This window comes from Lepisosteus oculatus, chromosome 14, assembly GCF_040954835.1.
Source record: "Lepisosteus oculatus isolate fLepOcu1 chromosome 14, fLepOcu1.hap2, whole genome shotgun sequence".
In the NCBI taxonomy this organism is placed as follows: Eukaryota; Metazoa; Chordata; class Actinopteri; order Semionotiformes; family Lepisosteidae; genus Lepisosteus; species Lepisosteus oculatus.
The window spans coordinates 37397984-37414348 of NC_090709.1; the positions used below are offsets into that span (position 1 = coordinate 37397984).

The window sequence follows — 16365 nt, forward strand, 5'->3', positions numbered from 1 at the left end:
TATATACAGTGTCTGGACTCCAGGTGTGTGTGTATATATATATACAGTGGCTGGACTCCAGGTGTGTGTGTGTGTATGTATATATACAGTGTCTGGACTCCAGGGGTGTGTGTGTTTGTATATATATACAGTGTCTGGACTCCAGGTGTGTGTGTGTATATATATACAGTGTCTGGACTCCAGGTGTGTGTGTGTGTATATATATACAGTGTCTGGACTCCAGGTGTGTGTGTGTATATATATATACAGTGTCTGGACTCCAGGTGTGTGTGTGTATATATATACACAGTGTCTGGACTCCAGGTGTGTGTGTGTATATATATATACAGTGTCTGGACTCCAGGTGTGTGTGTGTGTATGTATATATACAGTGTCTGGACTCCAGGTGTGTGTGTGTGTATGTATATATACAGTGTCTGGACTCCAGGTGTGTGTGTGTGTGTGTATATATATATACAGTGTCTGGACTCCAGGTGTGTGTGTGTATACAGTGTCTGGACTCCAGGTGTGTGTGTGTGTATATATATATAGTGTCTGGACTCCAGGTGTGTGTGTGTGTATATATATATACAGTGTCTGGACTCCAGGTGTGTGTGTGTATACAGTGTCTGGACTCCAGGTGTGTGTGTGTGTGTGTATATATATATACAGTGTCTGGACTCCAGGTGTGTGTGTGTATACAGTGTCTGGACTCCAGGTGTGTGTGTGTGTATATATATATACACAGTGTCTGGACTCCAGGTGTGTGTGTGTATATATATATACAGTGTCGGGACTCCAGGTGTGTGTGTGTATACAGTGTCTGGACTCCAGGTGTGTGTGTGTATATATATATACAGTGTCTGGACTCCAGATGTGTGTGTGTATATATATACAGTGTCTGGACTCCAGATGTGTGTGTGTATATATATACAGTGTCTGGACTTCAGTGGTGTGTGTGTATATATATACACAGTGTCTGGACTCCAGGTGTGTGTGTGTATATATACATACACAGTGTCTGGACTCCAGGTGTGTGTGTGTATATATACACACAGTGTCTGGACTCCAGGTGTGTGTGTGTGTGTATATATACACACAGTGTCTGGACTCCAGGTGTGTGTGTATATATATATACACACAGTGTCTGGACTCCAGGTGTGTGTGTGTGTGTGTGTGTGTATATATATATACACACACAGTGTCTGGACTCCAGGTGTGTGTGTGTATACATACAGTGTCTGGACTCCAGGTGTGTGTGTGTATATATATACAGTGTCTGGACTCCAGGTGTGTGTGTGTGTGTCTGTGTGTATATATATATACAGCATAGGGACTCCAGGTGTGTGTGTGTGTGTGTGTGTGTGTGTGTGTGTGTGTGTGTAAATACAGTGTCTGGACTCCAGGTGTGTGTGTGTATATATATATATACGGTGTCTGGACTCCAGGTGTGTGTGTGTATATATATACAGTGTCTGGACTCCAGGTGTGTGTGTATATATATATACAGTGTCTGGACTCTAAGTGTGTGTGTGTGTGTGTGTGTGTACAGTGTCTGGACTCCAGGTGTGTGTGTATATATATACAGTGTCTGGACTCCAGGTGTGTGTGTATACAACTGTTAATCAAACAAAAACTTTTGGTTTTGCATTGGCAGTTGTCTCTGAAAAAGGCTTAGTAAGGACACTGGAAGTATTGTTACAATCCAGGTATCCAGGTTTGGGCATGAGTGTGTGTGTGAGTCAGACTGTAGCTCTGCAGTCACGCCCTCAGTACTGTGTGTGATGTGTTGTGCTGTACCGATCCCCAGGGGAGTGTGTGTGTGTGTGTGTGTGTGTGTGTGTGTGTGTGTGAGTCAGACTGTAGCTCTGCAGTCGTGCCCTCAGTGCTGTGTGTGATGTTGTGCTGTACCGATCCCCAGGGGAGTGTGTGTGTGTGAATCAAACTGTAGCTCTGCAGTAATGTAAACATTCAGTTTCACCATGTCAGACTGATGATTAAAAGACAGTTTTACAGAACAGCTGAGCTGTGAAGGCTGATGAGCCGGCTGAGCTGGACTGGTTTGTGCTCCACGTGGTGGAGGGGGGCAGAATGACTCTCCTTCTACATCTATCTTTTGGGTCTGTGATGTACAGGGTCAACGCAGTTTCTTGTTATTATGCAGTGTGAAGGTGTGATGAGTTTCCCCACCGGGGCTGGGGGCTGTAATGGTGATGGGTCACCACCAGGGGGAGACAAAGACGTGATTTTCACCCGCTGTAAATTCGTTCACTGCAGTGCTCATGCTGGGTGGTCCCTGTCTGCACACGATGTGGTCTCTGTACAAGGAGAAGCAGACTAACTGTCTTCTCCGGACTGCAGGGGGCTGGGAGTTTGTTCTCCGGCTGCAATAAAGACAGGAATCTATTCCTGGACCTTTTCCATCACCAATAATGGCTTTACAAATGCTTTCTAATGAGGTTTAGTAATGATGCTTTATTAATATGGAGTGCAGTATTACTGAGTGTAAACACGGTATCACTGCACCCCAGTAATCACCAAGGAACAGCCAAAGAAAGGTTTTGTATTTGTACAAAACTCTGTAAGGCAAAGCATAGTATTTCACTTAGAATTAAGTGTTATTAAAGATTTCTTCTTTAATAACACTTAAACACTTAAAGCAGGCATATTTTTTTGTGCCTGCGGTCTGTGAGGGTCCTAATGCCCCAGTGTAGTGATGGGGACACTGGACTGTAAACAGGTGCCGTCCTTCTGATAAGACGTCAAACCGAGGTCCTGACTCTCTGTGGTCATTAAAAATCCTAGGACGTTTTTTTGAAAAGAGTAGGGGTGTAACCCTGGCGTCCTGGCCAAATTTCCCATTAGCCCTTACCAATCATGCCCTCCTAATATCCCCCATCTATGAACTGGCTTCATTACTCTGCTCTCCTCCCCACTGGTGTGTGGAGAGTGTTCTGGCACACTATGGCTGCTGTTGCATCGTCAGGTGGGGCTGCTCACTGGTGGTGGTAGTGGGAAGTCCCCATTTCCTGTAAAGCTCTTTGAGTGGAGTGTCCAGAAAAGCACTATATAAATGTAAGATTATTTTTATTATTATTATATATAATACTGCATATTGAGCAGATGGGCTCCAGCAAGTTTGTCCCTAAACTAAAGGTCAAAGGTCACTATCCATCATCGGATCTGCCAGGTGGTTACCAGAGCCAAACCTGACAGCATCTCAGCCAATCACCAGCTTGCAACGTTGTGCCCTAAATGCAAGACCCCAACTCAGTTTGGTCAGGTGGCCTCCTGTCTCCTTGTGTCTCCCCACCACGTAACTGCAGGCAGCCCGTCAGGACTTCAGCCCTTCTCCAAGACGCCAGGCCGAGAGAGTGAGGCAGAAAAGTGCAGATTTCTGCCAAATATGTTCCGTCTCCAATAGAAGACACCTTCATGAACCCACTGTTATGTTTTGCCTGACCTTCTCTCTTTGCTGACATCCAGAATATCTGATCTGTAGCTGGGATGAACATTTGTTTACTTTGTGGTTGGACCCCAAGAAGACATGTCAGAGCCCTTATCTGCAGCCAACAACACATTGCCAGCGGATCTTTGAGTATCAAACTTCTTTATTCACTTTATAATTCTCAAATGTTGAATATTTTTGACGTTTAGTTCAAGTTTAGTTTAGTTCAAGTACTTGCATATTTACTGAGGAAATCAAGAACTTGACTGCAAACTACACAAAGACATTCGGAGCAGACCCTCACAGTCTGGGGCTGAGAGGCAGAATCATTTTTAAAATGGTTTAAAACTTGAAGGTTAAAATACTACCCCGATGTATTGCGAGTAACAGCCTCAGTGATTTATCTTTTGGGGTTTACAAAGAGGACATCCTGTTGTAAAGAACAGATGGAGTGCTATAGACACAGTGCTGAAGAGTCCAGTCTTGGGTCAGGCGAAGACCCTCAGAGGAAACAGCCCCTCCGTCAGGCTGACCAGCAGCACAGCGGGGGCGACAGTGACCCCCCAGAACACCGCGCTGGAGACGGGGTGGAGGAGGGGCGCAGCTCCGGACTTTGTCGTTCTGGATGTTGTTGTTGTTCTGCATATCGTTGAGCTGGGGGTCCAGATGGGGTTGATCACTATCTTCACTGTGAGAGAGAGAAGGATCCAGGTGAGCTCTCTGAGTGAACACAGATCTCTGCTGCACACACAGCTGCTGATTCAGACTCTCCTAGAAGAACTCGTTCCTCACTCTCAGAGAAACGCTGCCTCTTCCCTCTGTCAGTGGAGCTCTACCTCTCTAACAACAGCTGGACACCTGGGCTGACAAGGAGCTGTGTCCTCCTGGCCTGCCCAGGGACTCGTCCCTCCCTGAGTCTCTCCTCAGTGCTGAGGCTCCGAGCTGGAGAGCAGGGCAGGGCCGGAGCTCGCTGTGATATTGGGGCAGCTCTTCCTGCCCGGCGAGAGAACTGCCCCCACTTTAACAAGCCCCCCCCAGACCTGATGATGTGAGCTGAGGCCTGGGGCTACAGGGGGAGGGAACAGACAGTCCTACAGGACGTCCTACAAGACCCCCAGTGCAGGCTGGTTCTTCTCCAGGCACAGAGCTGAACTCAAACACAGGGACTTACGCTTCACGCTGATGGTGTTGGTGTTCACAGGCAGAGTCACGTCACCGTTCTGCACAGCTGTCCTGAGGACCTGAGCGATCTCATCATTAGAGGGAACGGTGGACGTGTTTGTGAAGGTCATCACTTTGGACAACTGATCCTGGCCTGCAGGGAGAGACGGATACAGACAATTCCAGACAGAGAGAGAGAGGGGTTAATACAGACACACTGGCTGGACACTCCAGTACATGAACACTGCACTGAGAGAGAGAGGGGTTCATACACACACACTGACTGGACACTCCAGTACATGAACACTGCACTGAGAGAGAGTTCAATCAAACTTTATTTGACAGAAAAAAAACAAAAGTATTAATCAAGGGTCTTAAAACTCTATTTTAAGAATTAAGAGGAAAAAAAATAAATAAAAATAAATAAAAATCATAATTGGAATAAAACTCTTTCATTATTTATGATACTGCACAGGACATTTCCAAAACACCAAAACATTTCGAATGTTCTGAGGTCATTATGCGATTTGTAAAACAAAAATTCTAACGATATCCTGCTCTTCACCAACCCTTCGAACATCCTCACCAAGTCTACAGACCCGGAACCAGAGATCTTATTTTTCCGAGTCCTGTAGATGGTGAGTTTGGCCTGGCCCAGCAGAAAATTAGCGAGGAGGGTCTGAGTTTTCCGTTTTTTTGTATGACCTACCCCAAACACGAAGATAACATTGTTGAAGGCCAGGCCAAGGTTGGTGAAGAGCCGGATCAGTACGGCAAACATGGGCGACAGGCGGGGGCAGGCGCTGTAGCAGTGGAACACCGTCTCCCTCTGAGCGCAGAAGGGACAGGCGTCAGACACCGCCGGGTCCAGAACCGACACAAACGAGTTGACCCCCAGGATGGTGTGCAGGACCCTCCACTGCAGATCACCAGCCCTCTTGTTGAGGGGAAATCTGTAGAGGCTACCCCAGGCAGGCCGGACGTCATCCGGCACTCCCAGACGAGCCCTCCAGGGAGTGTCAGGGAGCGCGGACAGCTGGGCCTGGTGCCTAGATGTTACGACTAGTCTGTACAGACATTTCCCCCCAACACCAGCTAGAGACCTCTCCTCTGAGGCAAGGGGCTCAAGGAGAGATCCCGTCGGTCCGGGACTGAGCGCAGGAGACACTAGCAGACCAGGGAAAGGAGGCTGTGTGATTGGAATGCGATGATCCTCAAACAGACCCTGGATCAGCAGCATCTCCTCGAGAGGCAGAGCAGAGCGAAGCTGACTGAGAAACCTGTCTACACACCGCCGCGAGTGTAGTCCCAGCGCGTCACACGCCCACTCCACGCTGCGCCAGCAGCCCTGATCCACGTCCAGCAGGTGGTGGAGCTGTGTAATGTTGGCGTGGACCAGTCTGCTGGTAAAGTCCAAGGAGCGGCCCGGTTCTATGTCCATTCGTAGATTGTGTATTAATGGTTCCCTGAGTGTCCAGTATAGACTGGGCCGCTCCTCTTCCCTCTGCACGCGCAGATGCCGCCAGGCCTCCAGGAGACTGCGCTGGAAAGGCGGCAGTGGAGACAGGTCAACCCTGCTGGTGTCCATTAGGAAGAGCACACAGTCGAGCCCGAGGTGTCCTGCTCGACGCAGCAGGGTGAAGGTCAGCTCCCTCCAGGACTGCGAGGCCGGGCCGAACAGCAGCTTCTGCACTGCCTGCAGGCGAAAGGCGTCCACTCGGCTCCGGATGTCGATAAGTCCTTGCCCTCCGTCCTCTCTGGGCAAATAGAGGACGCCCCTCCGCAGCCAGTGCAGTCCGTCCCAGAAGAAGTCGAGGAGCGTGGCCTGCAGCTCCTCGACCAGTCCGGCTGGTGGCTCCAGACACACCAAGCGATGCCACAACATCGAAGCCACCAGGGTGTTGACAATCAGAACCCGGCCTCTGTAGGAGATCTGGGGGAGCAGCCAGCGCCAGCGGTCCAGACGACCTTTCACTTTTTCAAGGAGCCCCTCCCAGTTCTTTTTCACGCTGGCCTCATCCCCCAGGTGCACCCCCAGGTATTTGAGTCCCCCTCTGGTCCAGCTGAGCCTCTCTGGCAAGGCTGGGGGACCCATCTCGCTCCACTCCCCCAGGAGTAGGGCGCTACTCTTGGCCCAGTTCACTTTGGCTGATGATAGCCGCTGGAAATCACTCAAAGTTGTCTGTAGCGCCCTGACATCCTGTTCTCCACTGACCACGAACATGATGTCATCAGCGTACGCCGAGATCTTGACAGTGGAGTCGGGGCAGCCCTGATGGACAGGCCCCTGATGACCCGGCGCAGCTGATGTAGCAGAGGCTCGATGGCAAGGGAGTAGAGCATTCCTGAGAGTGCACAGCCCTGCCTGACTCCCCTCCGCACTGGAAACGGAGCACTCAGCCCTCCGTTGACCTTTAGCACACTGAAGATGTCACTGTACAGCACCTGAATCATGGCAACAAAGACAGGGCTGAACCCGAACGACCTCATGGTCCTCCACAAATACTGATGTTCAACCCTATCGAAGGCCTTTTCCTGGTCTAACGAAATGAGACCAGTGTCTAAACCCAATAGTCTGGAGGTGGCCAAAACATCTCGAATCAGAAATATGTTATCAAAGATTGACCTTCCGGGCACGCAGTACGATTGGTCGGAGTGCACCACAGACCCCAGCACCACCTTCAGCCTGTTGGCCAGAGCCTTGGACAGGATTTTATAATCCACACACAGCAGGGCAACAGGTCTCCAGTTCTTAATGTCACACAGGTCCCCTTTCTTGGGCAGCAGGGTGACAACAGCTCTCCTGCAACTCAGTGGCAGATCCCCCTGCTCCAGACTTTCCAAATATACATCGAGCAGGTCAGGACCCAGCACAGCCCAGAAGGCACGATAGAATTCGGCTGGCAGGCCATCGAGACCTGGGGTCTTGCCATTGCTCAAGCCACTGAGTGCGGTGGAGAGCTCCTCCAGGGAGAGAGGCCTCTCCAGCCCTGCCCTTTCCTCTTCGGGGACCTGTGGAAGGTCTTCAAGGAACCTGCGTGTGCGGACCGAGTCCTCACTAGCCTCGCTGGAGAAGAGCGCTTTATAGAACTGCACGGTCCTCTCCTGGATCTGCCCGGCCTCGTGCAGCTCCTGCCCTGTCTCCGAGCGCAGGCAGTGGATCTGCCGGCTCTGGCCCGGTTTCTTCTCTAGGCCGAAGAAATAGCGAGTCGGGGCGTCTACCTGTGATGCACTCTGAACCCTAGAATTTATTAGAGCTCCTTGTACTTTTGTGTCCAGAAGGCCAATGAGTGATTCTTTTTGGGTGTGGAGGTCATCAATTAGCCTCCTGTCTGCACGACACTCCAGAGCCTGGTGGAGCTCCAGAATGTCTCTCTCCAGAGCCTTCATGGACTCACGGATACCTCTCGTGACACTTCCAGTGTACTGCTGGCAGAACTGGCGAATCTGCACCTTGCCAATATCCCACCACTGCCTCAGGGAGACAAAGTGGGCTTTCTGACTCCTCCACTGCTGCCAGAAGAACACGAGGCAGTCGCAGAAGTGAGCATCGTCAAGCAGCTGGGTATTAAAGTGCCAATAGGCACTGCGGGCCCTCACTGATGGCACAGCGACTGTGCAGACAGTGAGACAGTGGTCCGACAGGCCCACTGGACAGATGGAGCACTGCTTGACGATGCTGTAATGATGTTTACGGCAGTAAAGTCGGTCTAGCCTGGCCAGAGAGAGGGTATTCCCCCTGACCTGGGCCCAGGTGTACTGCCTCGTGTCCCCATGACATCTCCTCCAGATGTCAGTGAGGTCAGACTTGACGAGGATCCTGCGCAACTCCCTGGCCGACGGGCCATGTGGCTCTGCGTGATTCCTGTCCAGTGTGCTGCTCTCTGTGCAGTTGAAATCCCCCCCCAGGAAGACCAGCTCTTCAGGCTGGCAGGTCGCCAGTGCAGTCTCAAGCTCCCTGAAGAGGGTGACCCTCTCTCCGCCGTCGGTGGGTGCGTAAACGTTAATAAAAACAAAGGTTTTCTTTCCGATAACTACTCGCACGAGTAGCAGGCGACCCTTCACCACCTCCTGGACGGCGATAGAGAGGGGCTTGAACCCCACAGAGAACAGCACCGCGACCCCCGCGCTCACAGGGGACCCGTGATTGTACACGATGTCCCCCTGCCACTCCCGCTGCCAGGCGATGATGTTGGAGCTGTCGGTGTGGGTCTCCTGCAGGAAAGTCACCTGCAGGTTCTTTTCTTTGATAATCTCCAACACCGCAGCTCGCTTCAAAGCCCTCCTGCACCCATTGGTGTTCAAACTCCCTATCCTAATGTCGCCCATGTTTGCGGAAAAGAAAAAAAGAAAAAACATAAAACACGAACAGACATGTAGCACGCAGACGGATAGTGATGTGACGTGAGGGACAGGACTCATTCGTGCTGAGGTGCGTTCCGCGGTCCTGCCTTGATCTTACCTAAAAGGCTCTTCAGGCGCCATCTCTCCTGATCGCTGAAGTCATTCGCACCCGAGCCCCTCTTCAGATGGCGCGTCGCGGAGAGGACAAATAGCTCGGTGTCGGGAAAAAAGTCCTCGACCACAGTTCCCCTCTTACCTTTAGTCTTCTCTAAGAACTCCCTAATGCTCTGGAAACTGTAGCCTCCTCTGCAGCTCCGCCGGGCCGAGGAGCCCGAGGCGAGAGAGGAGTCGGTGAAGCCGCCCTCGTCGTCGCTCCCGGACTCCGAGGAGCTCCGGGCGGCGGCGGCGGTGGCGGCGAGGACACTCCAGCGCGTCCTCACTCTCCCGGTGTCGGAGTCACTCGCGGCCCCCGGGCCGGCGACAGAGCCGCCCTCCACCGAGCTCTCTGTGCTGCGCTTCTTCTGCACCGCACTCTGCACAGATTTTTTCGTGCGCTTTCTCCGCGGCGTCTTAAAACCATCATCTATTTTTTCAGATGATAACTCATTTCCTCCCCACACCGTATCTACAATTTTCGCTGGCGCTTGAGACGCGTTTTCCCCTGTCGGTGTCACTACCTGCTCTCTCTCTCCCTGACTCTCCTGAGCAGCGCTCATCTCTCCGCCAGCGCTCATCTCTTGCTCTCCGGTGTGGGGGGCTCCCTGCTCTTCTGAGGGCTGCGGTGGTCCACTCTTTACTATCTGCTCTCCTGATTGGGACGCCACCGGCTCGGGCTCACCTGCTCCCTCCAGCGATCTCCTCTCCTGCACCCCGGCCGTGGGCTCTGACTCCCCGCTGCCTCCCTGCGCTGCTCCGCTCCCCGCTGCCTGACGCTGTCGGCTAGCCTCCTGTGCGCCCTGGGGCTGAGGCTCCCTGCCTGTCTCTTCCTCCACCTCCGGGCAGTTCTTCACCACATGCCCCTCGCTCCCGCACCTGAAGCACTTCATCGATTCCGAAGTCACGAATACAACATAGTCGCAGCTGTCAATACGAAATTTAAGGGCCACATTGATCTCTTCCGTGGGGTTTTTTAGGATGACGTAGACCTGTCTCCGGAAAGAGACGACGTGCTTCAGCTGCGGAGCCCTGCAGCCCAGAGGGACCCTCCTGATCGGAGAGACCACCTGTCCGTATCGGGACAGTTCCCTCTCCAGCAGCTCGTTCCTCATGAATAGAGGCACGTTGGAGAGGGTGATCTTTCGAGCCGGGGCCGCGAGAGGCAGTACCGGGGTGAAGGTGTCGTCCAGGACAACTCCCTTCTCCACCAGGGTGTTTGCCAAATCGGTAGACTGCAAGAAAATGACTATACCTCCACTCATGCGGGAAGCGGACCTGATGTTCCTGCAGCCCACGACCTCCCCGACCGCAAGAACTCACCTCTCAAGCGGACAGAACTCCGCAGGGGAGATTTTCACACCATGGCGACGAGTTAGTTTCTCAAAGGAGAGGTCTGGAGGATCAGAGCCTCCAGAACCGGCCATGATGAGAAAATAAACCCCGCTTTTCCCCAAAAAAGACAGAAAAACACAAACCCAGTGAAGAAAACACCGCCACACGATCAAACCCACCGAAGCTCCGCCCACTCACTCACTCAGTCTCGCGAGAAACACACAGAGAGAGAGAGGGGTTCATACAGACACACTGACTGGACACTCCAGTACATGAACACTGCACTGAGAGAGAGAGGGGTTCATACACACACTGACTGGACACTCCAGTACATGAACACTGCACTGAGAGAGAGAGGGGTTCATACAGACACACTGACTGGACACTCCAGTACATGAACACTGCACTGAGAGAGAGAGGGGTTCATACAGACACACTGACTGGACACTCCAGTACATGAACACTGCACTGTGAGAGAGAGAGGGGTTCATACAGACACACTGACTGGACACTCCAGTACATTAACACTGCACTGAGAGAGAGGGGTTCATACAGACACACTGACTGGACACTCCAGTACATGAACACTGCACTGAGAGAGAGAGGGGTTCATACAGACACACTGACTGGACACTCCAGTACATGAACACTGCACTGTGAGAGAGAGAGGGGTTCATACAGACACACTGACTGGACACTCCAGTACATTAACACTGCACTGAGAGAGAGGGGTTCATACAGACACACTGGACACTCCAGTACATGAACACTGCACTGACAGAGAGGGGGGTTCATACAGACACACTGACTGGACACTCCAGTACATGAACACTGCACTGAGAGAGAGAGGGGTTCATACAGACACACTGACTGGACACTCCAGTACATGAACACTGCACTGAGAGAGAGAGGGGTTCATACAGACACACTGACTGGACACTCCAGTACATGAACACTGCACTGTGAGAGAGAGAGGGGTTCATACAGACACACTGACTGGACACTCCAGTACATTAACACTGCACTGAGAGAGAGAGGGGTTCATACAGACACACTGGACACTCCAGTACATGAACACTGCACTGAGAGAGAGAGGGGGGTTCATACAGACACACTGACTGGACACTGAGAAAATTAATGCAAGAAATGTGCAACAAAACTCACCAAAATCTTTTGACTTTGTACCCCCTGAAAGAGGTTGGATATCTTTTCAGGTATGTAGCATTAAACTGCAAATAGAAAAGGTGACTCCATCACACATGTTATCAGGAACAACAGTTCAGAGCAGAGACAGTGGGATTTCAATAAGTTTTGTTTTTAACCTCCTGCCCTCAGAGACACACTCTGTATCGCCCCCTGGTGGGCTGGTGAGGTACAGTCCTGTCATGTGACTGTGTCTGTGTGCAGGAGCTCCCCCTGGTGGGCTGGTGAGGTACAGTCCTGCGGTCCTGTCATGTGACTGTGTCTGTGTGCAGTAGCTCCCCCTGGTGGGCTGGTGAGGTACAGTCCTGCAGTCCTGTCATGTGACTGTCTGTGTGCAGGAGCTCCCCCTGGTGGGCTGGTGAGGTACAGTCCTGTCATGTGACTGTGTCTGTGTGCAGTAGCTCCCCCTGGTGGGCTGGTGAGGTACAGTCCTGTCATGTGACTGTGTCTGTGTGCAGGAGCTCTCCCTGGTGGGCTGGTGAGGTACAGTCCTGTCATGTGACTGTGTCTGTGTGCAGTAGCTCCCCCTGGTGGGTGGAAGAGGTATTGTGACTCTTTCCTGCACAACAGCTACTCTAGACTCTTCTTCTGTCCTGACAAGCGAAGGACCAGTAGTCTGTCAAATGGACCCACCTGTTTCTCCACCTCACGAGCGAGATTTTTGAACCCTGCAGAGCTGCTATCCAAGAGGTCGCTTGTAAACTCCTGGTTCAGGGTGCAGTTCAGCTCCATCAGAATGACGGCCGTCACTGGGACAGGAGCCCCTGTGGTGGTTGTAGTAGCCGTTGTTGTGGTTGTCGTTGTGGTGGTCGCTTTGGTCGTGGTGGTGGTGGTCGCTTTGGTCGTTGTTGTGGTGGTGGTCGCTTTGGTCGTCGTCGTGGTGGTCGCTTTGGTCGTCGTCGTGGTGGACGCTGGGGTCGTCGTCGTGGTGGTCGCTGGGGTCGTCGTCGTGGTGGACGCTGGGGTTGTCGTTGTGGTGGACGCTGGGGCAGCTGTTGTACTGGGCGCAGCCTTCACTGTGAGACAGAGACGTTTCCTCATCAGCGAACTGAGCCATATCATCGTCATCATCACTGATACAAATCGCCAGGGTGGGTCTATCTCAGCGAGCAACAGGCTCAAAGCAGGGTACAGCCTGGACAGGACACCAGTCCATCACAGGACACACACACGCACGCACGCACGCACGCACGCACACACAGATTGCACCAGTGTGAGAGAGTGTGCACTCTCTCTTAGTCAGATTGTGTGTTGTGTGTCATAAATGTACAAGCAGTCAGATTACATGTTGTGTGCTGTGAGGGTACAGTCAGATTGTGTGTGTGTGTGTGTGTGTGTGTTGTGAAGGACTTCTCCTCGAACAGACAGTCCTACAGGACCCCCAGGGCTGTGTTATTCGACAGCTGGAAGTTTCTGGTTCTTCTCCAGGCACAGAGCTGAACTCACACACAGGGACTTACCTGCGACCTTGATGCTGTTGGTGTTCACAGGGAGAACCACCTCGTTGTTCTCCACCCCTATTCTCAGAACCTCAGCGATCTTATCATTAGAGGGAACGGTGGACGTGTTTGAGAAGCTCAGCTCTCCACTTTGAACGACTGATCCTGGCCTGCAGGGAGAGACGAATACAGACAATTCCAGACAGAGAGAGAGGGGTTAATACAGACACACTGACTGGACACTCCAGGACATGAACACTGCACTGAGAGAGAGAGGGGGGTTCATACAGACACACTGAATAAATGTATCCAATAAATATTTCACAAAACTCACCGAAAGCTTATGACTTTGTATGCTTCGAATGTATCTGGATACTTATTTCTGTAAAGTGTTGAAAACTGCAAAAGGAAAAAAAAAGGCACAGGATTACAGAAGAGGACTAAGATTCTTTATGACTGTATAATCAGCTTCTGTAGGGGTCAGTCCCATTTTTACTACAGTCCTGTGGTCCTGTCATGTGACTGTCTGTGTGCAGTAGCTCCCCCTGGTGGGCTGGTGAGGTACAGCAGTACAGTCTTATTATGTGACTGTGTCTGTCTGACCCTCATGTATCCAGTGTGACTGGAAGAGGTCTCCACAGTGTGACTCTTTCCTGAACAACAGCTACTCTAGACTCTCATTCCATCCTGACAAGCGAAGGACCAGTCGTCTGTCAAAGGGACCCACCTGTTTCTCCACATTCCCTGCCAGTTCCTTGAACGCTGCGGAGGTGCTGTCAAGAAGTTCTCCTGTGAAGTCCTGGTTTAGGCTGCAGTTTAAAGTGAAGGTCACATCTGCTGGACTTGGAGCCTGAGTTGTTGTTCTTGTTGTTGTTGCTGTTGCTGGAGTGGAACCTGCAGGATTCCAGAAAGATCTCAGTATCCTGATGGCTCTGTGTCCTGTCTCTCTCAGAACCACTGTCAGAATCAGACCTCTAGTCTCTGCTGCAGAGTTTGATCATTTCTCTCCTCTTGATTGGACTGGCACACATGAGTGATCACAGCGTCATCACTGCGAGAGAGATACTCACTGGCGAGCAGGAGAATCAGGACCGATCCTACAATCGTCCTCATGGTGGCGACCTGCAAGAGATTCAGACAGAACCGTCTCTGTTAGAAATATGTTATTATTATAATACAGTCCAGACAAAACCGTCTCTGTTAGAAATATATTATTATAGTTCAGGCAGATTTATATCTGTTAGGAATATGTTTTTACATAGTTTAGACATACTCATCTGTGTTAGAACTATTTTATTAGAATATAGTTCAGACACACTCATCTGTTAGAAATATATTATTATGCAGTTCAGACAGAATAATCTCTGATCTATATTTCAAAGTACAATGCAAATAGATCTGTGTTAATCTCTTTTATGTATAACTTTCATTCAGACAGACTAACCTCCGTCAGGCTGACCAGCAGCACAGCGACAGTGACCACCCAGAAGACCGCGCTGGAGACGGGGTGAGGGAGGGGCGCTGCTCGGGATGTTGTCGTTCTGGATGTTGTTGAGCTGGGTGGCCAGACGGGGTTGATCACAATCTTCACTGTGAGAGAGAGAAGGATCCAGGTGAGCTCTCTGAGTGAACACAGATCTCTGCTGCACACACAGCTGCTGATTCAGACTCTCCTAGAAGAACTCGTTCCTCACTCTCAGAGAAACGCTGCCTCTTCCCTCTCTGTCAGTGGTGCTCTACCTCTCTAACAACAGCTGGACACCCGGGCTGACAAGGAGCTGTGTCCTCCTGGCCTGCCCAGGGACTCGTCCCTCCCTGAGTCTCTCCTCAGTGCTGAGGCTCCGAGCTGGAGAGCAGGGCAGGGCCGGAGCTCGCTGTGATACTGGGGCAGCTCTTCCTGCCCGGCGAGAGAACTGCCCCCACTTTAACAAGCCCATCCCAGACCTGATGATCGGAGCTGAGACCTGGGGCTCCAGGGGGAGGGAACAGACAGTCCTACAGGAAGTCCTACGAGACCCCCAGTGCAGGCTGGTTCTTCTCCAGGCACAGAGCCGAACTCGCACACAGGGACCTACGGTTCACGCTGATGGTGTTGGTGTTTATCACAGGCAGAGTCACGTCACCATTCTGCACAGCTGTCCTGAGGACCTGAGCGATCTCATCATGGGAGAGAACGGTGGACCTGCTTGTGAAGGTCAGCTCTCCACTTTGAACGACTGATCCTGGCCTGCAGGGAGAGACGGATACAGACAATTCCAGACATAGAGAGAGGGGTTAATACAGACACACTGACTGGACACTCCAGGACATGAACACTGCACTGAGAGAGAGAGGGGGGTTCATACAGACACACTGAATAACTGTATCCAATAAATATTTCACAAAACTCACCGAAAGCTTATGACTTTGTATGCTTTGAATGTATTTGGATACTTATTCCGGTAAAGTGTTGAAAACTGCAAAAGGAAAAAAAAGGCACAGGGTTATAGAAGAGGACTGAGATCCAATATGACTGTATAATCGGCTCCTGTAGGGAGTCATTCAAAGGGGATTTTCAGATCATTTGTTTTTCCCCTCATTGCAAGGAGATGGTCATAGAAACAGGAGCAGCATTGCCCCCTGGTGGGCTGGAGAGGTACAGCAGCACAGTCTGATTATGTGACTGTCTCTGACCCTCATGTATCCAGTGTGAATGGAAGAGGTCTCCACAGTGTGACTCTTTCATGAACAACAGCTACTCTAGACTCTCATTCTGTCCTGACAAGCGAAGGACCAGTCGTCTGACAAACGGACCCACCTGTTTCTCCACATTCCCTGCCAGTTCCTTGAACGCTGCGGAGGTGCTGTCAAAAAGTTCGTCTGTAAAGTCCTGATTCAGGGTGCACATAAAAATCAAGGTCACATCTGCTGAACGTGGAGCCTTAGTTGCTGTTGTAGCTGGAGTGCAACCTGTAGAATTCCAGAAAGATCTCAGTATCCTGATGGCTCTGTGTCCTGTCTCTCTCAGAACCACTGTCAGAATCAGACCTCTAGTCTCTGCTGCAGAGTTTGATCATTTCTCTACTCTTGATTGGACTGGCACACATGAGTGATCACAGCGTCATCACTGCGAGAGAGATACTCACTGGCGAGCAGGAGAATCAGGACCGATCCTACAATCGTCCTCATGGTGGCGACCTGCAAGAGATTCAGACAGAACCGTCTCTGTTAGAAATATTATTATAATAGTTCAGGCAGAATTATCACTGCTGGGAATATGTTTTTACATAGTTTAGACACACTCATTTATGTTAGAACTGTTTT

At 51.2% G+C, this 16365-nt stretch overlaps 2 protein-coding genes across 8 annotated transcripts in view; one reads left to right on the plus strand and one right to left on the minus strand.

Annotated features, from left to right (window-relative positions):
* The window catches only part of LOC102691721 (uncharacterized), a 53638-nt gene that overhangs the window by 11613 nt on the left and 25660 nt on the right, over nucleotides 1–16365 (plus strand). The window lies entirely within an intron of this gene.
* LOC107076144 (uncharacterized) lies at nucleotides 4075–15949 on the minus strand. Its single transcript, XM_069198139.1, has 12 exons — nucleotides 15860–15949; nucleotides 15454–15518; nucleotides 15138–15289; nucleotides 14507–14652; nucleotides 14133–14184; nucleotides 13790–13956; nucleotides 13397–13461; nucleotides 13084–13232; nucleotides 12257–12639; nucleotides 11585–11649; nucleotides 4599–4742; nucleotides 4075–4115 (listed from the first exon to the last, which is right to left on the minus strand). Exons 1-11 carry the CDS (start codon nucleotides 15947–15949, stop codon nucleotides 4685–4687), a joined length of 1392 nt encoding a protein of 463 aa, XP_069054240.1. The 3' UTR covers nucleotides 4075–4115; nucleotides 4599–4684.

Coding starts and splice junctions, on each gene's coding strand:
- LOC107076144 (XM_069198139.1), bottom strand. CDS start 15,949: ATGTGCACCCTGAATCAGGACTTTACAGACGAACTTTTTGACAGCACC. Junction 15,519..15,859: donor CAGGGAATGTGGAGAAACAG/GTGGGTCCGTTT, acceptor TTCCTTTTGCAG/TTTTCAACACTTTACCGGAA. Junction 15,290..15,453: donor TACAAAGTCATAAGCTTTCG/GTGAGTTTTGTG, acceptor CTCTCCCTGCAG/GCCAGGATCAGTCGTTCAAA.